Source organism: Suricata suricatta, chromosome 14 (assembly GCF_006229205.1).
Source record: "Suricata suricatta isolate VVHF042 chromosome 14, meerkat_22Aug2017_6uvM2_HiC, whole genome shotgun sequence".
NCBI classification, from domain to species: domain Eukaryota; kingdom Metazoa; phylum Chordata; class Mammalia; order Carnivora; family Herpestidae; genus Suricata; species Suricata suricatta.
The window spans coordinates 16,071,528-16,095,611 of record NC_043713.1 but is presented as its reverse complement, the minus strand read 5'-3'; the positions used below and the strand labels follow the sequence as shown (position 1 = coordinate 16,095,611).

Sequence of the window (24,084 nt, the reverse complement as noted above, 5' to 3'; positions counted from 1 at the left end):
CAGTTATCAGAACGGGCAACGTCTGCTTGTGAGAACCCACGGCAGTCCCGAACACGTTCACCCAGTGCCACCCAGAAAGAATGGCCTTGGAGGCCTTGTAAATCCCAGAGCTCAGATCTTGAGCCCAAGGCTAGGGCGTTCAGAGCAGAGGAATTTCCTTAGAGGGGCTAATGCTTTCCTAAAGAATGTTAAGGTAAAAGAACCAAAAATGAGGGGGCGCCTGGGTGGCTCAGTTGGTTAAGCCTTCAACTTCGGCTCAGGTCCTGATCTCACATTCATGGGTTCGAGTCCCATGTCGGGCTCTGTGCTGTCAGCTCAGAGCCTGGAGCCTGCTTCAGATTCTGTGTCTCCCTCTCTCTCTGCCCCTCTCTGCTCATGCTCTGTCTCTCTCTGTCTCAAAAATAAATAAAACATTAAAAAAAAAGTTATTAAAAAAAAGAATCAAAAATGAGAAATTAGAGGAAAAGTTTAGGAGATGCACCCAAGCTTTGGTTTTGTTTGATATTTAATGTCCTCAAAACATTGAGACCCCAGCAGCTTCTATTCATCCAGCATTTCTTTACAAAGCTCCATTTAAAAACAACATAACTCCTCACTGAGTGGGAAAACCTAACTATAAAACGTCCACTCAAGGCCCAAGTTCCCTCCAAATTGGCTTGCGTTAGCTGGAACCAGGGGACAGCTTAACAAACAGGATGACGATGGTACTTTATGCGTTTTCAGTACTGTGTTTTCCATATTTTTTTGGTTGGTAAAATTGCTCTCTGCATCGTAAAGTGGCAGTGTGAGCTCTTGTAACCCTGAAGATACACATTCTTGAAATAAATTAGGTGAAGTACCTTTAAATAAGTTAGTACTTAAAGCCTAACAAGGGAGGGAGTCATTTGTTTTCTTAGGTAATGGGAACACGGCAGGTTTGATCAGGAAGCTGGTGTTTGAACCCGTAATTTGCCTGTCACCAGCGATTTTGGAACCCTGCTCCACTGTTTTGGGATTATACCGCTCATTTCTGCTTTTCTTCCTAAAGAGGTTTGAAAAGAAGACTGTCTCACCCGTTGTCAACTCTTTGAAAACAGTAATTATTGATTCAGCAAAGCTGCTCTTCCATTTAATTTATTTCCCACCGAGGATTTCTTTATTGCTGTTTATTAGAATTTTGACTTGGGGGCACCTGGCCGGCTCAGTCGTGGAGCAAGGGGACTATTGATCTCGGGGCTGTGAGTTTGAGCCCCACAATGGGTATAGACATTACTTTAAAAAAAAATCTCAAAGATTTTTTGGATTTAATATTAATATAATGATACCATAAATGAATTTTAAACCCTTCCTCTTAATGGAAAACCCGGTTTGGCTTCCTGAGGCCTCTTGCCTGTGTTACATGGTTAGAAAGGTACATGTATGTTCTCTACATGTTTGATGAGATTTGCTACAACCTTCTTGCTTTTAGAGAAATGCCTTGTGTTTTGACTTTTCTGGGTGATCTTATAGGTGCAAAATTCGGTAGGAATTAGATATTAGATTTATGTGGCTTTATTGAAATGTAGGACTTCCATGACTGTTCTTAAAGTAAAGAAACCTCTTGGGGCACCTGGGTGGCTCAGTTGTTTAAGCGTCCGGCTTCGGCTCAGGTCTTGATCTTGCGGTTTGTGAGTTTGAGCCCCACGCTGGGCTCTGTGCTGACAGCTCAGAGCCTGGAGCCTGCTTCGGATTCTGTGTGTGTGTTTGTGTCTCTCTCTCTGCCCCTCCTCCTCTCACACTCTGTCTCTTTCTGCCTCAAAAATAAATAAAAATTAAAAAAAACTTTTTTCTTATTTATTCTCTGGCTCCATAAATGCTAATCCAAGAGACTAGGGATTGTCTCTGTTATGTGATCACGATGTTTATGAAGGAATCTTTGGGGAAAGAGTGGCTCAGAGGCATTAGTTGGTTATTCACTCTGCTTTCTCTCCCTCTGTCTCCCCCACCTCCTTCCCCGCATGAGATTATTCTCCTAACATCCCAGATTATGTGTTCAGGAAAATGATAAAAGCAACGCAATGACTTTCATCTTTAGCATGGAGAAGAAATGTCCTTCCTGGTCTCTGTTTGGGTTTTTAAACACAGACTGATGTGTTTTATGTAAAAGACAGTATTTCCCACTCTCTGAAAATGAATTTGGGTATTTTATTATTATTCCTAAAGAATACTTACTGAGGATTTCTCAGTGTCCCAAGCACTGTGCTGACCCTTTAGTTCCCCGCGGACCCCTTGTTCTGCCAGCACGCTCTGAGGAAGACACTGTTGTGACCCCACCTGACAGTCTGGGGACTGGAAACTGTCGCATGGTCGTCTGGTGCGATGCATGAGTCGTAGAGACAAGGTGCCAATCCATTTCTGGGTCTCCAGAGCCAAACTCCACCACTTAAATAGATTTGCTCACCAGTTTGAATAAGGGCATCTTTGTCAAGTGATTAATATAAAAACAATTATTAAAAATACTTATCCTGTCTGGGCGCCTGGGTGGCTCAGTTAGTTGAGTGTCCGACTCTTGGTTTTGGCTCAGGTCATGGTCTCACCATTTGGTGAGTGTGGAGCCTGCTTGGGATGTTTCTCTCTCTTTCTCTCTCCCTCCCTCCCCCTCTCCCAATCATTCTGTCTCTCTCTCTCTCTCAAAAATAAATCAGTAAAACTTCAAAAAATTTTTATCCTTTCTTTAACCACTTAGCCCACAGTTGCTTTGCGTATCTCTTCTTATTGCCATAAATAGTAATGTTATTTCACATGAGATTCGCTTCCACTTCAACCTTATTTTTAATGAGGGTTTTGCCAGAGTTCGTTCTGTTCACGAGGTGGACAGTTACTTCTTGATCTCATTTCCTTGTGGTACAGCATTGTTTGATTCCAGACCGCACTGCATCTCACCTTCCGTGAACTTGCTGTAAGGTTGAGCCGCTCATTTGACTTCAAAGGTTCCAAATGAGAATGTGTTCAGTTAGTATAATTATGTCATAGCTGAAGTAGGAAACTTTTATCTTGCTCTGTCACTGTCCCCCGACCCCCACACACAAGCATGCGTGCACACACGTACACACGCACCTGTGGCACCTATGGCAGCCTCCATAAAGGTTCCAAACTTGTGTGTTTTTGAAATAACCAAACGGTACTATTCAAAAGGCCTTTTGGAAAACTCCTCCTTTATGTAAGGAATAATTAATCATTGGGGAGAAAGTCAAAATGCTTAACATTAGCTAGAGATTTAGTTTAAAATGGTGTATTGGATAAGTTAACATTCTCTCTGCACACAACAAATTAAGTAATGGTTTTATTTGGTGTTTATTGAAGAATTACATTTTTGTATAGTATCTGCTAGCTATTTGTTTGTTTGTTTGTTTGTTTATAGCACAGTCAGGGGAGGGGCAGAGGCAGAGGGAGAGAGAATCTTCGAGTAGTCTCCACGCTCAGCGTAGACCTCCAACGCATGGGGTTCAGTCTCACAGCCATGAGATCGTGATCTGAGCCAGAATTAAGAGTCTGACACTCAACCAACTGAGCCACCCGAGCTCCCCTAGTATCTGCTATTTAAAAAGAACATTTAAATCTCTTTTACAAAGAAAATTTGATGTTTTCAGATATCTGGGGGTTTATGTTGAATCAAAACCATAAGTGTTTTGAGAAAATACGTAATATTTTATCCTTAGGATCATGTTTATCCCATTCTCCTGAAATTAATCCTTTCGTAGTTACCCCATCCCTACCCTTCCTTTTTATTACGTATTACGAAGTATCTTTTAGTTTTCTCTTTGGATTGCTAAACAGTGATGATTATAAAACGCAAACTGTTAGGACAGAGTTCTTAATTTTTGAAGCAGTTCTGTGTTTGTCCTCTTAAGTGACTTTCGATCTCTTTTCTCCTCATAAAGCAAATGAAGAAACACCCTTGCCGCCAGTGTGACAAATCCTTCAGCTCCTCACACAGCCTGTGCCGCCACAACCGGATCAAGCACAAGGGCATCAGGAAAGTCTACACCTGCTCGTAAGTCTGCGTTTCTTACGTGGGAAGCCCAGTGGAAGGGTAGTGCTGGGCCCACTCGACGGCTTCTCACGGTTTACCGTGAACTTTCCGTTTCGGGGCTGCAGTTCATAGAGCTCATTTTAGTTCCATCCCGCTGTTGTGACATACAATTTCTTGATTGGGCCGCAACCCTTAAAAATAGTAAAATAAGCAGGAGGCGTTTCTTGCACACCCTGTGTCCGTTCCTGGGTCCGTCCATACCGGTTGTCCCGAGGTACATGGTTTATGCACCCATGCGCTTTGGAGAAGTGATTGGGCTGCAGGTGCGCAGGTCAGTGAGATGCTGTTCGGTCTCTAGAAGCACAGGGATTTGCCAGCATCGATCGGCAGGTGGATTGTCCGGGTGAGTGGTTGAGCGCAGACCCCGATGGGACCTGGTCATGGACTCCATCCTTGGCCGGACTGTTTGCCCTAAGGGAGGGCAGGCTTTGCCCGGCGCACACGTTTGGCTCAGAGATCAGATTCAAGGAAAGGCGCGGGCCAGCACACCGAACGGACGGCCACAGCACTCTGGACAGTCACGCACTACTTCTTTGGATCTGAAATTCAGAATTTTATCAATAGCAATAAAGCTTTATCGCCCGCTCAACCAGAACATGCTGCACGTGAGGTGAGACCAACAGGGTTACTTACTTCAAGGCACTTCTCGCAACAGAGAGAGAGGACTTAACAGACACGGAAGCCGTGTCGCCGGCACGTAGCATGTGACATGATCAGAGCAGGATGCAGTGTACCGTGTGTCTCAGGACACTTGAGAAGGTTGGTGGTCTGTCCTGCAAGGCTTCACTGCTTTCGGTTAGTTAGGCAAGCGGCTCGGGTAGGAAACCGGGGGCACAGACTCTCCTGAGGTGAAGGTGAAGTTGGGAGTGATGGCCGGGAGGTGAGAACATTCCAGGAGTCAGGCCTGCATGTTTGAGATGGCTGAGAAGAAGGGAGGAAGGGAGCCTGGCGTGGCTTAGTCCTTCCTCAGACAGGTTTTGTGTGTTTGTCCCTGGAGATGCCGTAGGGCAGGGAGGTGTTTGGATCGTCTGGCTGATTTCCTTTGTTGGGTGGTGTTGGCGCCAGGTCCCAGCACTGCCCCTGTGGGGGGCGAGGGAGGGGTCTCTAATGCGAAATCATGAGGGCCTGAGGGCCAATCCTCACAAAGTCTCCAGAAGCCTTTTGGAAGGCAGCAAGTTTGGTTCCATGTGAGACCGTGAGGTGCGTTTCACCCCCGCTTTGCAGTTCTTGGTGTCTGGTTCACAGTGTCCATGGTCCCCACGGGCATTCCCTTTTTTTTCTTTCTTTTTTTAACCTGTTTATGGTCCATTGCATTAAGAAAATGGCGAATTAGTATCTATTAAAGAAAAAACTATGCATAATCTGCAGGTGTGGGGTCCCCCCCTCCCCCCCGATAAGATGAAACGAAAACTTAAAAGGTTGCCCTATTTTGGATCTCTGTTGAGTTTTCTCCATCTCCGTCAACTGATCGAACACATGAGTTTGAGTGCGGTGGCGCTGGGCTTGTGCCTTGGTGAGGAATTCGACGGGGCCACACGCCCTGTCCTCTCTGCAGCGGCGGAGCGGACTGGGATACTTAACATCCACATGCAGGAGTCAGGGAGGGACGCCTGCCATGCTGAGCTGTCTCTTATGTCATGCATTCTGAGGGAACACGGAGTCCTTGTAAAGAAAACTTTTGAAATCTGATATTATCCTCAAGTTAAAAAAATGACAGCCGTGTAGAATTATAAATTAAGTCATACCTTAACCAAATCTGGAAAATAAATACCCCATCCAAACTGAATTAGGCTGATCCTATAGAGACACAAAAACCGACAGACGGCTTTTTACAGAAACTGCAGAAATTTTTCTCGCAAAAGGAAAACTGTGCGATCCATAGCAAAATTGCTATTTCGTTTTAGACTGTTGGTATTCACTTTTTTTTTTAAGTTCATTTATTTATTTTGAGAGAAAGAGTGGGGGAGGGGTGACAAGGGAGGCCCGAGAGAGGATCCCAAGCAGGCTGCACGCTGTCCACACCGAGCCCCACATAGGGCTCGAACTCCCGAACCGGGAGATCGTGACCTGACCCGAAGTCAGACGCTCAACCGACTGAACCACCCGGGCGCCCCTCACCCAGATCGTCTTGTCCCCACCAAGCATAGCACTGGCTGGTTGAAGGCCCTTTCTGCAGAGAGCGCATTCTGTGCATGGGGTACGTTAGCAGGTGGGTCACCTCCTTGTCTTTGTCCCACAGGCACTGCCCAGACTCCAGGCGCACCTTTACGAAACGGTTGATGCTGGAGAAACATATCCAACTCATGCACGGTATTAAGGATCCTGACTTGAAAGAAATGACAGAAGCCACCAATGAGGAGGAAACCGAGATAAAAGAAGATACCAAGGTCAAACATTGCACGTGTTCTCTTTACGGTGCAGTTGTGTTGACTTGCTTTTTGCCATCCATTCTCTTCATTGTAATTTTTCTGCAGTTACACAAGATTATGCCCAAAGTTTATAAATAGGTCAGCTCCCCGTACACCCATTCTGATCTTTTCATCTTGCTCCTAAAAGGTATCCAGTTTCTTCTGTATCTTTTCTGAAACAGCTCGAGGGAGCTACATACATATAGAAATGATAAGATCTTATGCGGACGCTCAAAATTGGCTCTTAGGCAAAAGGAATGTAGGAAGGAAGATTCTTCTCTTGTTGGCCTTATGTCAGTTGTGAAGGGTACCTGATAAAAATTAAGAGATTCTCCTTAGTTTTGCTCCGTGACGGTGAGAGGTAAAATCCTAAATCTCTGCATTATTCTTAGGTCCGTGGCCAGCGGACTTGAATCAGACAGCAGTGAATATGTAAACGTGTGTGTGAGGCACGTGTGTGGCAGGTGCAATCGGCCAGGCACCAGTTCAGCAGACATGTAGGCAGTGTCTTTGCACTGGGCTGCCTCTGGAATGTACCTGGGTAACAGCCTGTGTGTGTGTGTGCGTTTGTGCATGCAAGGAGTTGATCATTGAGTAAAGACTAATCAGAGTACAAGTCAGACTAGCGTCTCATTAGTTTGTAGTCGTTTCCCCTCCACTGATGGCCGGGGTGTGGGGGGGCGGGTGGAATTGAAGGATGTACGTGCAGGGGCAGCTCCAGGTCAGGGCTGGGTCTGAGTGGTGCCCTGCCAACCAGGCAGAAGAGATGGGCCGCAGAGCAGGGAGGGGGGGAGTGTCCCTCTGGCTTGGACTTCTGGCAGCTGGAAACGAGGGGATTTAGTGTGGCTCAGATTTAGACAGATGGGGATGGAAGGGGAAGAGCATGCCACCAAGAGAGTGAGTGTGTGGGAATGCTCGGCCCCTGGACCAGCTGGGGCTCCCGCAGCTCCCCATCCAGGGCTCCAGGAAGGCAGAGTCCTGACGTTTTCCCTGTGTGCTCCCTGCTGCCACCTACAACCCCCCTTCTCCCTCCTCCCCCTCCCCCCACCTGGTCATGGCTGCGGCCCACTGGCCTCCCTTCTGTCCTCCAGGCTGGCTCCCGACACCTGGGCGCTTGCCCTCAGCACAGCAGGCCTCTGTTCAAATGTCACCATCACTGAGGCCATCATCTCTGACTGCAGCCCTGCCCAACTCCCCAGCCCCCCCCCCCCCCCCCCCCGCTGCCCGTCCCCATTCAGTGCCCTGCTTGGTTTTCTCCAGGGTCTGACACACTGTAGGCCGCCTCATTGCCGGCGGTTTTCTGTCCTGCTCTGTTGGAGCCTGTGCTCCCTGGAGACAGGGAATTTGCTGCTGTGTCCAGGGGCCCCGAGCGGTAGGGTAGGAGCTCGGTTCCGACGTGTGGAGCGTCAGCGCTGGGCGTGGGGGTGGGGGGCAGACCAGCCCCTGTGGGAAACCCTGAATCCCGCAGCCCACAGGGCCCCGGGAGACACCTGGCCGCCTGCCCCACGTGCAGCACAACGATTTTCACGTGTGTTGTCCGCTCTGTGCTTTCTCCTCCCTCAAAGGTCCCCAGCCCCAAGCGCAAGTTGGAGGAACCCGTCCTGGAGTTCAGGCCTCCCAGGGGGGCGATCACCCAGCCGCTGAAGAAGCTGAAGATCAACGTGTTCAAGGTTCACAAGTGTGCGGTGTGCGGCTTCACCACCGAGAACCTGCTGCAGTTCCACGAGCACATCCCGCAGCACAAGTCGGACGGCTCCTCTTACCAGTGCCGCGAGTGCGGCCTCTGCTACACGTCGCACGTGTCGCTGTCCCGGCACCTCTTCATCGTGCACAAGCTCAAGGAGCCGCAGCCGGTGTCCAAGCAGAACGGGGCCGGCGAGGAGCACCAGCAGGAGAACAAGCCCAGCCGCGAGGACGAGGCGCCCGACGGCGCGGTGTCCGACCGGAAGTGCAAGGTGTGCGCCAAGACGTTCGAGGCTGACGCTGCCTTAAACGCCCACATGCGGACGCACGGCATGGCCTTCATCAAATCCAAGAGAGTGAGCTCCGCCGAGAAGTAGCCACGGACCTCCCCGTTAGCAGATCCCTGTCCACATTGGAATAAAGGAGACCGTTTTTTGTTACGAAAAGTTTGCAGTATAACAGAGTTAACAGTACTGTCTAGGCTGTTGCAATATACTCTCTTCCAGTGTACCTTCTCCGCCTCGTCGTGTATCTCCCCTCCTCGGGAAGTATGAACACAGTATTTGAGTTTCAAAGAGTTTGTATATATTTAAACGAATAACTTTTTATACTCTTTGTTACATGTTTGTATCCGTATTTAGTGGAACATGTTTTGAGGTTGTTTTGTTTCCTTTTTTCGGTCCTGGTTTTTTTGGTTGTGTTTCGTTATTTGGGGTTTTTTTTTTGTTTTTGTTTTTGTTTTTTTTTGGGTTAGACTTTTTCTTTTTGTACCGTTCCTTTAAACACAGAGTTCTTAGTAACAGGGGCAGTTCCTGAACTCAAATAAACCATTTTGTATGTTACAGATTTGAATGGGTTAACTAATTACAAGGCTAAGATAATGCCTTTTTTAGTGTTTTTAATTTTTAGACTTCACTACATAAATTGTAGGTATTGTGGGTCTCAAAAACACTAGGGACTTTTAAGTGTCTTAGCACTACCCCCAACGTGCCTGCTCTAAGCCCGCGAGTGCACCTCTCCGCGCGAGTGCGCTCCGGCGTCTGGCATTTTCCTCCAGGCCACGCCCGACGGTGTTCACAGCAGCCTGCAGATAGCTTCTTTCCCAGTGATGGATTAAAAGTGTGGGCCCCGTGTCTGCAGTAAAGAGCATGGATTTCCTCCGTTCCACTTTGGGACCGGGAAGGAAGGGCATTGCCAAGGGGAAAGCCAGGGGCTAGTGGTTTTTCTGGGCAGATGTGCGAGGCTGGCTGCAGGGACACCAGGAGATCAAGTCACAAAAGGGCTGGACTACTGTCAAAGTGACACATAACGTAGTTAGACCAGTAGATTTCTATAGTCGAGTTTTTGTCACGTAATTTATTAACTATTACAAAGACACAACTAAAAATATCAAGTATTTCTCTGGCTCTTGACAGGAAAAAAAAAAAAGGATATATCCCAGTTGACTTAACCCTCTGCTGTCTAAAGGGTTGGCGTTTCCTGTTCTGGGGTGCTACTGCCAAACGTTCTGGTACTTGGAGTGGAGATGCACAACCTCCACCACCGGCCTATCAATGCAGCAACCCGCGTGTCGTGATTGGCAGTTCGATCACGCACTGCGCCGCCCGGCTTCGGTTCGGTCATTTCGATAAGTCTCTTTAATACCAGTAGTTCCGTTCTTCTGATAGCACAGCAAGGGTGGGTACTCTGCTGTCCCTTCCGTTGATAGTTCTCTGGGAGAGTACTATTTTTCGGTTGTCGTCGTCGCGTTTCCTTTGGCATTTTATATCTTGTATTTATCCCTAAACACGTTTTGTACTTTTTATTTTTAAGAAAAAGGAATTCCGTTTGTGTATATATAGATACTTGCATGATATACTGTAGTCAACGTTCGGTCCCTCCAGAGGTCTTGCTGCTGTCCGGTGTTACACACTGCATCCATCATAACTGTGTTCGACACATTTCATATGTAAATAAACGTGGGACATTGGCCCTGGCGCTTCTGTGAGAGAGTTATTGATGGCGGGTCTCTGGCATCCTCGTGACATTTAGGAAGTGATCAATGGCAGGGACAGGACTACGAGAGAATGCAGAACTCTTCCCCCCTTGGAAGAATGGCACGTGCGTTCTCATTAGCGCTCGGCCTCCTCAATGCCATCGATTCCTGGGTATCATGCAAGGGTGTGATTCAGTATTCCCGCCTTGCAGTTCGGTTGCTGTTACTTGTTCTCTTTATACCTGTACGGCTCTAAGTTGTATTCATAGCACTTTCATGTGTTTCTGCATTCGAACCTTGCAATAAACCTGTGTGGTGGGCCGCACAGGTCTGAACGGTCTAGTTTTATGGTTGAGGAAGCTGAGCTCCAATTCAGTTCTTTGCCTGAGCCCTCAGAGCTGGTCAGTGGCTTTGCATATTAGAACCCAGACGCTCTTGCTCTAAATCTTGCTCTAAATCTTAGCGCTCTTTGTGTTTATGTACATATCGACAAATATTCATTTATGGAACAATAAAAAGTATGTGCGAAACACGACACTAGAATTTTTGTTTGTGGCGCTATATGACTTTCTTAAGATCAACTGGAAGTCTCTCTACTTTTAAGTCCCCAGAAATGCTTGCTCATATCAAGTTAGCATCTATAAATGCCTAGCTGGGCAACCAAGAAAGTTTTGAAAAATGCCCTGAGATCCAAAATGAAGAAGCAATGGAAATCTAGAGTAGAACAGCTCCCAGGGCTGTAGTCACGGGAGAGAACCTGGATGACTCAGCCGTAGAGGGGACAGACCGGGGAGCTAGAAGATGGGTCGTGAAGAAATGACCTGGAATAGAACACACAGGTGAGGAGATGGAACCTCTGGACGAGATCCGAAGGCCAGAGGACAAGATAACATAGGGGGAACAGAACTGGGAAGGGCCTCTGTGGAAAATTCTTAGCCATTTATGAAGGATGTGAGTACTTGGGGGTCACATGGTGAATGCGGAGCAGAAGCCCACAGTGGGACTTGGGAGTTCTACCCACTCTTCCTTAGCGGTAGATCTGGAGGGGGCCGTGGTTGCAAGCGATTGGGAAACGGGATGCATTCAGACCAAAGGCAGAAACGGGGACCTGCTCCATGAATTCTTCCGTGGCCCGTTTCCTCTGTGGGGTGGGGAGGCGGAGCTGAGCCTTAGGAGATCGGCTCAGGCCACCTTGTCTGAAGGGCTCGTACTCTAATCACCGATATTTGGATAGGGCAGTGTCGTAACCAGACTGGTCGGTGGCCGCATTTAGGATGGATGGTAGAAGAGTGTGTCAGTCAGGACAGGTGAGGTTATGCTGTGGGTACAACCCTCAATCTTAAGGTCTTAAAACCACAAGGCTTAGGTCTTGGTCACCTTTGATGTTCTTTGTGAGCTGACTGGAGACGTTGCTCTAGATCTTGTCCCTTATCCCGCGGTCACAAAAGCTGCTGGTTCCTTTGGCAAAGGGAAAGCGCAACTAAATGTTCTGGCCCTGAAGTGACAGATGTTGTGCTTCACAGCTCATTGGCCAAAACCAGTCACATGGCCCCACCTCCTCACAAGGAGGCTGGAGGTACAATCCTATGGTGTGCCGGGAAGGTAGGACCTTGAACATATTTTAGGGGCATCAGTGGCCACCAAGGACCAACGTGTAAATTGGCAGAGGCAGCCATCATCATGAGGACTTACCCAGGGTGGTGTGGGTCGGCCCAGAAAGAAGCTGTGTTTATAGGTGGCATTTCAGCAGAAGTACCCAGAGGATTCTGTGCTGCGCAACACGAAAGAGGGAGCAGGAGTCTGACTTCTTAAGTAGATTTCTCTCCAGGTTTAGATTACTTAAATAGAAATACGGAAGTCCAAGTGATAGCTGTTTATGGGAACGTCTGCACTTTAGATATGCACGCAAGGTACGTTTCTGTTGGAATGTGTGGTTGGATGATTTTATTTTATCAATAACTGAGTAACAGTAATGCACACAGAAGCGTGCCAACAAGGTGATGAAGACTTCTAAAAGGAGAGAAAGGAAGATGTCCGCTTAGACTTCCTTGGCATAGACCACTTCGCCCTCTCAAACACGTGCTCTGCCAATTCTGGGCTCCTGCTCCAGTAAGTATTCCAAAGAACAGCTGTTTCACCCCAAAGCTCCAGTGGGCGCTTCTCCGGGTCAGAGGGCTAGTGAGTTCCATCCCAGGATCTTTGACCAGTGGGGCAATTTACCATTGGAAACTTTGGCCAAGATAAATATATTCTTTCACAGTAATATACTCATCATGCTGTGAGCACTGGTCTTTTGTTTTTGGAGAGAGTGGGAGAGAAGGGCAGAAGGAGAGAGGGAATCCCAAGCAGGCTCCACACGCGAGGAGCCCGACACGGGGCTCCATCCCACGACCCTGGGATCATGACCTGAGCCAAAACCAAGAGTGGGATGCTCAACTGGCTGAGCCACCCAGGCGCCGTTTTCCTTTTTCTTCATATGACACCCGAGCAGAAGGGAGGGGGGCGGGGAAGAAAATGCGGTTGAAGAGCTTCATAAAATAAAATATGACTTAATGGAACCATTGAACTATCTAAAGAACGGTTTGAAAATAAAGAGGGATGTGCTAATTCTGGCTGTTCCTTGTACCGTTTATAAATGTTACACCAGAACACGCTCCCTTGGGAATCAGATGCCGTAATAGTCCCATATTGCTGCTCCTCGTTCTAAGGGTACAGTTTCTAAATAGAGGAACCTAGAGTTTGTTACCATAAAAACTTGGCTCCTAATCTGCCCAATTCACGCTTTGCTTAAATGGACCCTTGGATCTTCTTGATTACTTTGAGTTTCTTTTTGCAGTTAGGAACCTCCTATCCCTACGGGGTTCATTGTAAACTTCTGGGAGAAGACAGTGTACAAAGAGCCTCTCTTTCTTGTGCCAGAAGCTTCTGGACTAGCCAGTAGTAATTCCATTGTCACTAGCAGCCCTCGTCCCCATCCCCCACCCAACCTCTTATTTTGAATAGCCCAGCCTTGGACCACATGATTTGGCTAAGAGGCTGCATCTGAAACTTGGCTTCTGTCAGTTTTCCCTATGAAACAGAACATTCTCTTTTCACATCCGTTTTTCCCTCCTACTTCCAGATAGATTTTGGTGAACATTTTAGTAGACTCAATGTGTTGGATGATAAAGCTGTCACCATCTTAACCTATGTTTTTCTGGGAGTTTGCTCATTTTTATTCACTCTTTATTGGAAAGGTAGATCTGGTAGTGCCCGGCATTAGGTCCTTTATGAATTAGGCTCTTAGCAGGACACAAATAGCACACTAAGAAAGGTTTCATTTTTATGTTTTTATTTATTTGGGAAAGAGAGAGAGGCTGTGTGATCAGGGGAAGGTCAGAGAGACAGGGAGACACAGAATCTGAAGACAGGCTCCAGGCTCTGAGCTGTCAGTACAGAGCCCAACGCAGGGCTCAAACCCACAAACCGTGAGATCATGACCTGAGCTGAAGTTACACGCTTAACCAGTTGCGCCCCAAGAAAGGTTTTAACTTAGAGTTAAGGAAGGGATTAGCATAGAGGGTGGGCTATGACAATAATAGGAGGGTACCCAGGGACTTAGCAATGGTGGGGAGCCCTTACCCCCCATGCATGCTGAGCAGGGCGGGTCTAGAGCCATGGTGAAGCCAGGAGCGTGGGAGATGGAAATTCTAGAGAAGCTGTTGTCACACACTTGGAGATTTCCTGCCATCACCTCCCGCTGCCAAAGCCAAATAAAAGCTAGAGGACAAGAAAGCCCCAGTATCAGTGTGCTGGGCACAGAGCAGGACAGAGAAGGCTGCAGCATGGATCTGGGGTACGGAAACGTTATGATGATCAGACACCCGGCACGAGCTTCAGAAATGGCTGCTGCGTACTTGTTTTATTGTCTACATGCATTTTGTAGCCTGCAGGCTGGCTGGTGGCCGCAGCAGGCTACTTTGGATTCCACATTTACTTTTTCTTTCTAATTACTTCTCCAGGTTTATCCTAGAATTATATCCTTTCCTTAGTGGTTATTTTTACTGAAGGAAAACAGAACAGCGTTTCCCAGAAAATATTCTTTGCTAGTTTCCAAATTCAATTTACGAGGTTAGTTCTGACTCATAAAACAGCGCTATTTATAATGTGTCACAGTATTTAAGGGAACTGATTATTCAATTTGCTTTGCTATTTTATCACAGGCTGCTTATTCTGGAGCTTTTCTTATGGTTATAATTGTAAATTACACTAGCATGACAGTTCTGTTTCTAAACACAGTCTTTTGCAAGACGATGGATTTATCTGGGGCGGGGAGAGGCTCTGTAATTACAGTGCACTGGTTCCCACCTCCAACTCAGTTCCAGAAAGTGGGTTTAGTCCAAGAGTCATTTCCTGACCTTCAGGTCAGGTCAAGCCAAGTTAAATTCAATTGGGTATTTCTGGATAATAAACATCCTTTTTTTTTTTTTTTTTTTTTAAGAACAAAGCAAACACAGATCTACTGACCAGAGAGGGCAGCGTGATGTCAGAAGGAAGCAGAGCATATGTCAAAGGGAATGACCCTATCTTGGAAAGGGTAGAAGATGTGTCTCTAGGTAGGGATAATGGACGTTTGCCTTGGTTTCATCACTTCCCCATCTGACCTTTTTCCAGGGTGGGAGAGGCTGCTGTGCCTTGAGTCTCAGCGAAAGATGGGTCTTCCCTCCTCTGGAAACCAGAAGGTCACCCTCCCTAACCCCCAGCAGCCAAACATCAGGCACCGAATGGCCGCCCCTTGGCCAAAGCGATGCTTCTGCTTTGACGATCAAGCGAAAGACACAGAGGAGCAGGGACGCGGGAACTGTACTCACTCTGGTGGCCTGGTGGCAGTGACATTCCTCAGCATCTCCTCTTACCCGGGATCCAGTCTGCCTTCAAGGAGCCCCTGAATTGGTTAGGGTCCGGGGTGTGTGAACATCGTGGTGGGACATTTTAAAAACCTAGACTCTCGCTTCCCTCTGAATAAGACACCATCAAAGCAACGTGACAGGATCATTATATTAGAAGAGACTTACCAAGGTGACAGAAATGTGTGTCTGTCCGTAGCCCTGACACCCCAGCAGACCTTGTCCTCACATTCCTGTCACCTCACCAACCTCGTCGCCTGCCTCACTTCCCTTGCCCCTGGTTCCTGTGGCACCCTGTTTGTGTGCTTTCCCAGGGCCTAGCACTGGCTGTTCTCTCTGCCTGGTATGCCCTTCCTTCCAGTTATTTCCATGGAAGACTTTACCTTTCTTTGTGGTTTGTTCAGAAGTCACTTTCTCAGCGAGCCTTTTCAGGTCGCCTTGCTATGATCAACAGCACACACCCCCTGGCCTCTCTGCTGGTTTTTATTTTTAATTTATTTTTAATGTTAAAAATAAAAACTTTTTTTAATATTTATTCATTTTTAAAACTTTTTTTTAAAATTTTATTTATTTTTGATACAGAGAGAGACAGAGCATGAGAGGGGGAGGGACAGAGAGAGAAGGAGACACAGAACCAGAAGCAGGCTCCAGGCTCTGAGCCAGCTGTCAGCACAGAGCCCGATGCGGGGCTCGAACCCACGAACGTGAGATCTGACCTGAGCTGAAGCCGGAGGCTTAACCGACTGAGCCACCCAGGCGCCCCAATATTTATTCATTTTTGAGAGAGAGAGAGAGAGAGAATGTGGGAGGGGCAGAGAGAGAGGAAGACACAAGGCGAAGCAGGCTCCAGGCTGACAGCTAAGAGCCTGATGTGGGGCTTGAATCCCTGAGTGGTGAGATCATGACCTGAGCCGAAGTCGGATGCCCAACCGACTGAACCACCCAGGCGCCCCTTAACGTTTATTTTTTAAGTAGAGGCAGACAGCATGGGCAGGGGAGGGGCAGAGAGAGCAGAAGACACAGAATCTGAAGTAAGCTCTAGGCTCTGAGCTGTCAGCACAGAGCCTGATGCAGGGCTCTAACCCACGAACCGTGAGATCATGACCTGAGCTGAAATCGGATACTTAACCGACTGATCCCCCTAGGTGCCCCTTCTCTGCTTCTTTCCTCCCAGCACTTAGCACCTCTTATTTGTCAACTGTCTGGCGGCCTCTAGAGCTTCGGCGTGAACTCTGCCCACTTTGCAACCTGCGGCTCCCATTTCCTTTCATCTGAAGAGGCGTTTTCCATTTTGCAGCCTGGGAGCAGCAGGTACCAGTTCTGTTCTCCCCGTCATGGTGATCCGCACTCTTGTTGCCAAAGACAAACCCTCAATTTCTCGAAGCCGGTGCCAGAGGGGGAGCTGCCGAATGCCCTTTCCCGAGAGCAAGCTACTTGAGTGAAACAGCCGTGGACTTGATATAGCAGTAGCCAATTGTCTCGGTCGCAGGAAAGGCTAAATAAAGACCTGCTTTCGGGAACGGAAGGCATGCTTTCTGCTCAGGCCCCTGGTGTGCACCCAGCACGTTGTCTTGCCTGAAACAGGTGCCTGCAAGGTCTCCGTAAAACCCCCAAGTCCCCTTGAGCCTCGATCCATCATAATTTTATTTCTCAGGGATTCAGACAGATGTTGGGAGGGCCCTGAGCTATCACCCGCAAGTAAGAGCCTGTTTACATACATGGCATTTTAAAATCACTTTTTAATGTTTATTTTTTGAGAGAGAGGGAGTGCCAGCAGGGGGGTGGGGCAGAGACAGAGGGGAACAGAGGATCCCAAGCGGGTTCTGCGCTGACAGCAGAGAGTCTGATGTGGGACTCGAACTCATGAACCTGGAGATTGTGACCGGAGTGGGAGTCGGAGGCTCAACTGACTGAGCCGCCCAGACGCCCCTTAAAATCATTTCACATGGTTTTAATTGCTAATGATTAAAATGTGGATGTGTGGGGGTGTCTAGGAGGCTTAATTGGTTAAGCTTCTGGCTTTGACTCAGGCCAGGATCTCTCGGTTCGTGAGTTCAAGCCCCACATTGGGCTTTCTACTATCAGCACAGAACTTGCTTTGGATCTTCTGTCCCCTCTTTCTCTCTCTGCCCCTCCCTTCCTTTTTCTCTCCCTTTCCCTGTATTTCAGAAATAAATAAACATTAAAAAAAACATGGGTGTATGTTCTGCTCATATTTCCCCCCCCCCCACAGTTGACAAAAGATGGAATATTTAACACAATTCCAAGAGCAGTACCCTTCCTAGTTTGAGTGACTATAGATCATGGACAAGTTGAAAATCATTTCCGGTGTCAGAGATTTTTCTGGGTAGTCATTCTTAAATGCTCAAATGACCTAGACCTCTGGTGTCATCTGGCCTCCTCCACCACCCTTATTTTGAAATGTAGGAAGATGGTTAAGCACAGGAGATGCGTTTGGAACAGAGAGCTCTAATACTAACACGTTGTTTATGACTCAAAAGCTCTTATTTAATCCTGGAAAACAACTGCGTGAGGCAGGATGATTTTACAACTTCACAGATGGGGAAATGGAAGTAGTTAATCATTGACCCCTTGTTTCTGGTGCCAGATTAGGTCCCCTTTTTAGTAGAAGTCGCTGCTTTCTGTGTGTTGCTCCAGGTTGACTGTTATCCTTCCTTTATTTTGCATTGAGCTTTCAACTTCTACTTCAATTTAAGAACAACTGCAGGGGCGTCTGGGGGGCTCAGTTGGTTGAGTGACCAACTTCAGCTCAGGTCATGATCTCACGGTTCATGGGTTCCGACCCGCATCTGGCTCTGTGCTGACAGCTCAGAGCCTGGGCCTGTTTCAGGTTCTGTGTCTCCTTCTCTCTCTGCCCTTCTCTCATTTGTGCTCTGTCTGTCAATAATAAATAAATGTAAAAAAAAAAATTAAAAAAAAAGAACAACTTCAGAGGTGCATAGTAACAAACCAATGCATTGATGGGAGGCAATAGTTTTGAAGGAAGACTCAGAGGGTTTCAAGGTCAGAGATTACCTTAAAAGTCATTTGTATAAAGACGAAATGATGCTGGATCTCCTCTCTACCACCCTCATCCATTGTTCATCCAATACTGGAACATTTCCAAAGTTGGAAATGTCTACACTGTATGAAAGAGCCCAGTTCATCTTCAGGGAGTTTTGGCCACTAGAAAGTTCTTTATTGTTTTAAGACTGTCTCTTTGTACTGTGGATCTAATGATCTATTTTTTCAAGAAACAAGTTTTGAAAAAGATTTTATTTTAAAACTTATTTATTTTGAGAGAGAAAAAGTACACACCTGAGTCGGGGCAGGGCAAAGAGAGACTCCCGAACCGGCTCCTCACTATCAGCACCGACATCAGTTTCCACATGAGGTATAACTGGGCAGAGAGACTGCTGGGGTCACACAGTAGATTAGTGTCATGTAAATTGCCTCTTAGAAAAGCACCAGGAGATGGAGCAGGACAGAGTGTCTGCCCTCCAGAGCACCCAGGCTGTAGGAGAAGGACACAGGTCAACAGTCTTCAGTGTGGGGAGGTCAGGGAAGTCTGTAGAGACCATGAGGGAGCACGGCCTCACCTGAGGGCAAGCCCGGGAGAATGGACTGGAAGAGCCATAGGAAGGTAATGCCTAGGAAGAGGGGGGCTCGGGGCCGGGCACCAGGGACAGGCCATGGCGTGAGCGCAGGCACAAAGGCGAGGGACGGTGGAGTGTACGTAAGGGCAGGCACTCTGGTCTGAATGTTTGTGTCCACCCCCAACTCTGGTGAAATCCTAAGCCCCAGAGATGATGACAGTTGAGATTGGGGCTTCCTGGAAGTGATTAAGTCCTGAGGGTGGAGGCTTCACGAGTGGAATTCACATCTTCTAGAAGAGACCCCAGGGAGCTCCCTTGCTGCAGCCACCCTGTGAGGGCACAGGGACACGGCTCTGGCTATGGCCCTGGAAGGGGCCTTCACTGGAATGTGACCATGTTGGGGCCTTGATCTGGGACTTCCCAGCCTGGGGAACTGTGGGAAGTGAATTTCTGTGGTTGAGCCAGTCCGTGGCGATTTGTCACAGCTGGTCCAGCGCACTCAGATGAAGGGTAGAGCTCAGGATGCTTGAGGCTGCCCTAAAGCCACTGAGCAGGAAGTACAAGCAAGTACAAGTACAAGAACAAGTACAAGTACAAGCAGGAAGTGCATTCCACAGGTGTGAGATAGGCTTTGCATCCCGTTTTAAATGTCATTAGGAGATGACTATTTAAAGAAAGCCTTTCTGGGGCGCCTGGGTGGCTCAGTTGGTTAAGCATCCAACTTTGACCCAGGTCATGATCTTGTGGTCCGTGAGTTCAAGCCCCATGTTGGGCTCTGCTGACAACTCAGAGTCTGGAACCTGCTTCAGATTCTGTGTCTCCTTGACTCTCTCTGTCTCTTTCTCTCAAAAATGAATGTGTTAAAAAAATGTTTTTAAATAAAAAAACCTTTCTGGAAAGAGAATATTTACAGCATGAGAAATGCACATTTACACATTTGATGTTTTCTTCAAGTAGATGAGCACCATTGAATGGCCTTCTGTGGGCATAATGTCCTCCCTGGGGGGTGTGCTCCGCGCCCCTACATGAGGATGCAGGAACTTGCTCGTCCTCCTGCAAAGCCGGCTCTTTCCTCGGGGGAGCGCATCACGCCCCCTCCTCCATCACTTTCAAGTCCGCCAGACACATTCACGGATGCATCCGGTATCCAGATGATTGCGAGGAAGCCCTTCTTTGCTTCTGATTTATCCAAATGTTTCATAGGTGGATTCATAATCATCCTTGGAAAAAGACCACAGATTGCCACTTCACATCCTCGGTCAAGTTTTTAAGCCCAGAGGTATACACAAGACCAGCCAGCCAGGGACGATCTGGCGTAGCCATGCAGCCTTAATCTGCGCGGCGAAAGGAAGCCAGGTGGTCAGCGGCCCCCATCTCCACGGTGCGAGTTTAGCGAACAATAACGAGTTGTGTGTAAATCGGTTTCCATGGTTTGTTCATCTCAGCTGCTTTGCAGGTGGCCGAGGACACACAGCTTGTCGCCGCCTGTTAAGGAGCGAGCAGGGTCACATTCTCCCCCACCGTAGTATAGGCTAGTGTATCATAAATATCAGCCTCTTTGGCTAAGAGGGGAGCTTTATCCTGACAGGTTAAGGGACCACGATGGTCCTGACTTTCTTATTTTGTCTTCTGTCTTTTCAGTTTCAATTACCTTTTGTGTTTCCCACAGGAAACATTTCTCTCAAATGCATGCAAGACACTGAGGAATTCCTTTCCGATCTGAATTCAGTGGAGCCCAGAGAATACGCTCTAAGAAGTAAGTAGGTTTTTCTGTCCTGTTGGGTAGGTAAACACAGGGTGATCTGAGGGTTATGCTGGGGGGAATCTAGAAAAACTCTTGGTAATTAAGAACAACCCAACAGGGAAGACCAAATGAGCCTCTCTTTCCAGACCGCTCCGGGAATCAAGGAGGGAGGAGGAATTTTTATTACACGAGGACAATAGAAAAAGTGGTATTTGATTCTAGCCAGAAGGGATCTCACGCGGGCCAGCCTCTTAGGCGAGAATTGTTTATAGGTTGTAAGTTGCTATGCCGTTAGTATTATTTGAAGTGGATAGCGTTTTGCTGTCATAGGAGATAACTTTATTTCTTTTCCTAGATGTTTAGTCTGGTTTTGATAATGAATTACTTCATTATTTAGGGAACAAGTTCTACCCATTATGTATTGGACAATAAATTTTGCGGAGTGTGTTGGTGAAGGCGCTGGCCCAAGCTTTGCATCAGGACAGACTTCAGGCCGCCATAATTTATTGTCTGTTAGTTTCCCAAAATTCCTCTCACAACCAAAAGGACACATACCTTCCTGCTAGAAAGGGGCAGGAAATCAGATTCTTTTTCAATGGGGTAACCTCTCGGGGAGAATGATTCATTGGTGACGCTGATGGAAACCACTAACAAGAAAAAAAGTAAGAATTCACTCTTTCCAAAGCCAGAAAAAATATCATCGCAATTTCCATTTCCATTTGAACACATGACCAACGTATTTTGTGTTGGAAAACAGTAGCAAATACACATCATAAAGATAAATACAAGTTTTGATCGAATATTGGAGAATTCAAAATAGCATCCGATTGGAAGCAATTACGATTTTATACTCGACCGTATGTCCTGATATCGAATGAGACATTGGAAAAATATCTACTCAACTAATTCAAAGGCCATCTTCAAATCCGGTTTTGGAATTGATTACGTTTTGCTCCACCACTTGTGGAAATTGCCAGGGAACATTCTGACAAACATGGGCCATGTCTGCCGGGCAAGAACATCCAGAAGGTACAGTGACTGGCTGAGACTCTGTGATGAGGTCCTCATTAATCACAGCCTTGTTAACACTTTATTTGCCTTATAAGTTAGTCTGGTCATGTACCAACGATGTTCCATCTGTAGGGGCCTGAAAATGGAAAATCTTCTTTTAGTTAAAAAATTTCCCTAGGGATGGCCGCTGGCCCAATTAGAGGAGCATGAGACTTTTGATCTCGGGGTCATGAGTTTGAGCCCTAAGTTGTGCGTAGAGATTACTAAAACATTTTCTTTAATTTTTAAAAAGTTTCCAAAGGTGAATGGTCCAAGAAAGAATCAAACGATTTATATAAATGGGACAGATAATAGACAACCATTACTCAATAGTCGAATGAATACTACCTATAGTTGTTTTCATTGCCTTTCATTCTAACGCACAGAGAAAACACTTGATGTCATGACTTTGACATTTTGCCTGGGAGTTCAGTGCACCGGTTGTGGGTCTGACCTTCCTTCTCAGCATGGTTTTCCAGACAGTCATGTAGACGGAAAAATGATGAGTCAACAAGTAGCATTTTTACATGGAGGCCAGTTCCCAGCCTGGGCTAGGGATCTTACCGAGTCCCGGCAGCCCCGCTGGAAGCAGGACGTTGTCTCTCTTTCATAAATGACAAAACTGAGCCACAGAGATGGAACCTATCTTGCCCGAAGTAAGTGGTAGAGATGGAATTTGAACCCAGGTTATCTGACTCCCACGCTTGCGCCTTCAATCGCTGCCTAAAATAATGAGAGAAACCAGAAAAAAAAAATAGCACAAAGGAAAGAAAGTTGTAGAATATATGCAGTATAGAAAGGTGTCAAACATGCAAATTAAGGTACTTTGTTTCTCTGGGAGACATGTATAGGAGGGCGGTGGGAAGGGATGTGGAAGAATGATAATCTCCAAATTAAGTTGGATGTTGCCTTGGAGTGGGAGCTGGTCAGGCTGGGGGTGTGGCTGGGATCCCGTCAGATTTCAAATGGTGGGTCACGATTCGCTTGCAAGCTGAGCAATAGGAATGCAGGTGTTTCTTATTTTCTTCTTCATGCCTTTTAATATATTAAATGTCACATAATAATGTCTTAAGTCTCCCTCTCCAACCCAAAGCATGGAGGTGACTGCAGCAGGACCTCTGATCATGGGCAGGGGTCTGAGGAATAAAGTGGGAGAGAGACAGTTCATGAAACTCAGTCAGGGATGTTGACCTTGCGGAGGGAGCTGGAGTCGTTGCTGGTCCGGAGCAGGGGAGAGGCTGACGTTAAAGCCGGATGCAGAGGGAAGAATGCAATGAAGGGTGTGGACAAACTGTCAGATCATGACCTGAGCTGAAATCAAGAGTTGGCCACTTAACAGATCCTGGGTTTTAGCTCAGGCCACGATCTCATGGTTCATGGGATTGAGCCTTGCATCAGGCTCGCACTGACAGCACGGAGCCAGCTTGGGATTCTCTCCTCTCTCTATCCCACCCTCCCTCACACTCACTTTGTCTCTCTCAAAATATATAAATAAACTTTAAAAAAATAGTTGGATGCTTAACGAACTGAGCACCCAGGCACCCGTCTTGTCTTGTTTTTAAACTCCATAATCCAATCTGCATTCATTCTCTTCTCCCACACAAGCATCGGCCCCTAAAATATCTCTGGTCTCCTCCAGGCTAATCATTTTTTTTCCTCTCAGTTGTCTTTCTCCTTGACCACCATGGCGTTATCTGCCTTCCTCCTCAAATGCATCTGTCTCTAATTCAGAGTCGGTTCCCTGTCTGGGATTCCCTACCTCCAGTGATCACTCCTCTCTCTCTTCCCCTTTCTCTCTCTAGCTGACCACCAGCATCTTCCCACCTGTTTCTTTCCTCATACTTTCTGGATACATGAGGCACATTTTAGAGACAGGCTGTTGACCCACAGACACTGTGCTAAGCTTCCTGACATCTGGGCTGTCATCCATGGAGGCCACAATCCAGCTGTGTGCTTAATTTCACCCACTAGACATTACTTTCTCTCTTTTTTTAATGTTTATTTATTTTTGAGACAGGGAGAGGGAGAGGGAGAGGGGCATAAAGAGGGGGACAGAGGATCCAAAGCAGGCTCTGCACTGACAGCAGAAAGCCTGATGTGGGGCTTGAACCCATGAACTGAAAGATCATGACCTGAGCTCAAGTCAGACGCTCAACTGACCGAACCATGCAGGCGCTCCTACTTTGCTGAACTAGACTTTCCTCCCCTGTGAAATGGAGAGGCTGTGTTTCTCAAACTCTGACAATCTGCAGCAGCTTTAGAAATGTTTTGATTCCTACCCCTGCCCCCATGGTCTGCTACAGCCAATCTGCACGCGATCGTGAGAGCCGTTTGTATATTTTCAAGCTGGTTGTCAAACACACAGTTACTTTTAAGGGTTGAATCATGTAAGTTAACAATTAAATAAATTATGTTAAGAACAAAAGTAATAGATCCTCAAGACTCACCACCTCCTAATTGTCTTACTACACTTTCCAATCATCCACATCTTGAAGACGCTTGTGTGCCCTGCACTCGTGTGGCAGATGTGTGCTGCTGAGCTGGGGCACATCGTCTGCCAAACCCAAGTTCAGGATCATCGGGCCGGGAGCTCGAAGCCAACTGTGGCTGAAGTACATTCACTACAGAAGTTGTCGATTACTGTAAGTCAGGGCTTGATTTAACGTTTTTGTTGACGGCTTAGGAAATTGT

General features: G+C 47.1%; 2 protein-coding genes across 4 annotated transcripts in view; both read left to right on the top strand.

The window, feature by feature from the left end:
- Window positions 1-10,654, top strand: part of ZNF532 (zinc finger protein 532) — a 107,895-nt gene extending 97,241 nt beyond the window's left edge. For all 3 annotated transcript variants that reach the window (XM_029922035.1, XM_029922036.1, XM_029922034.1), the window contains 3 exons: window positions 3,900-4,012; window positions 6,291-6,438; window positions 8,025-10,654. In XM_029922035.1, coding sequence (XP_029777895.1) covers window positions 3,900-4,012; window positions 6,291-6,438; window positions 8,025-8,519 — 756 coding nt within the window. In that variant the 3' untranslated portion in view covers window positions 8,520-10,654. The remainder of the gene's footprint in view (window positions 1-3,899; window positions 4,013-6,290; window positions 6,439-8,024) is intronic.
- A 4,154-nt stretch (window positions 10,655-14,808) lies between these two features.
- LOC115277377 (O-acyltransferase like protein) overlaps window positions 14,809-24,084 on the top strand; it is a 64,438-nt gene continuing 55,162 nt past the window's right edge. Inside the window, exons 1-3 of the mRNA XM_029921546.1 lie at window positions 14,809-14,838; window positions 15,055-15,175; window positions 20,269-20,355. Of these exons, the coding sequence (XP_029777406.1) occupies window positions 14,809-14,838; window positions 15,055-15,175; window positions 20,269-20,355 (238 nt within the window). The remainder of the gene's footprint in view (window positions 14,839-15,054; window positions 15,176-20,268; window positions 20,356-24,084) is intronic.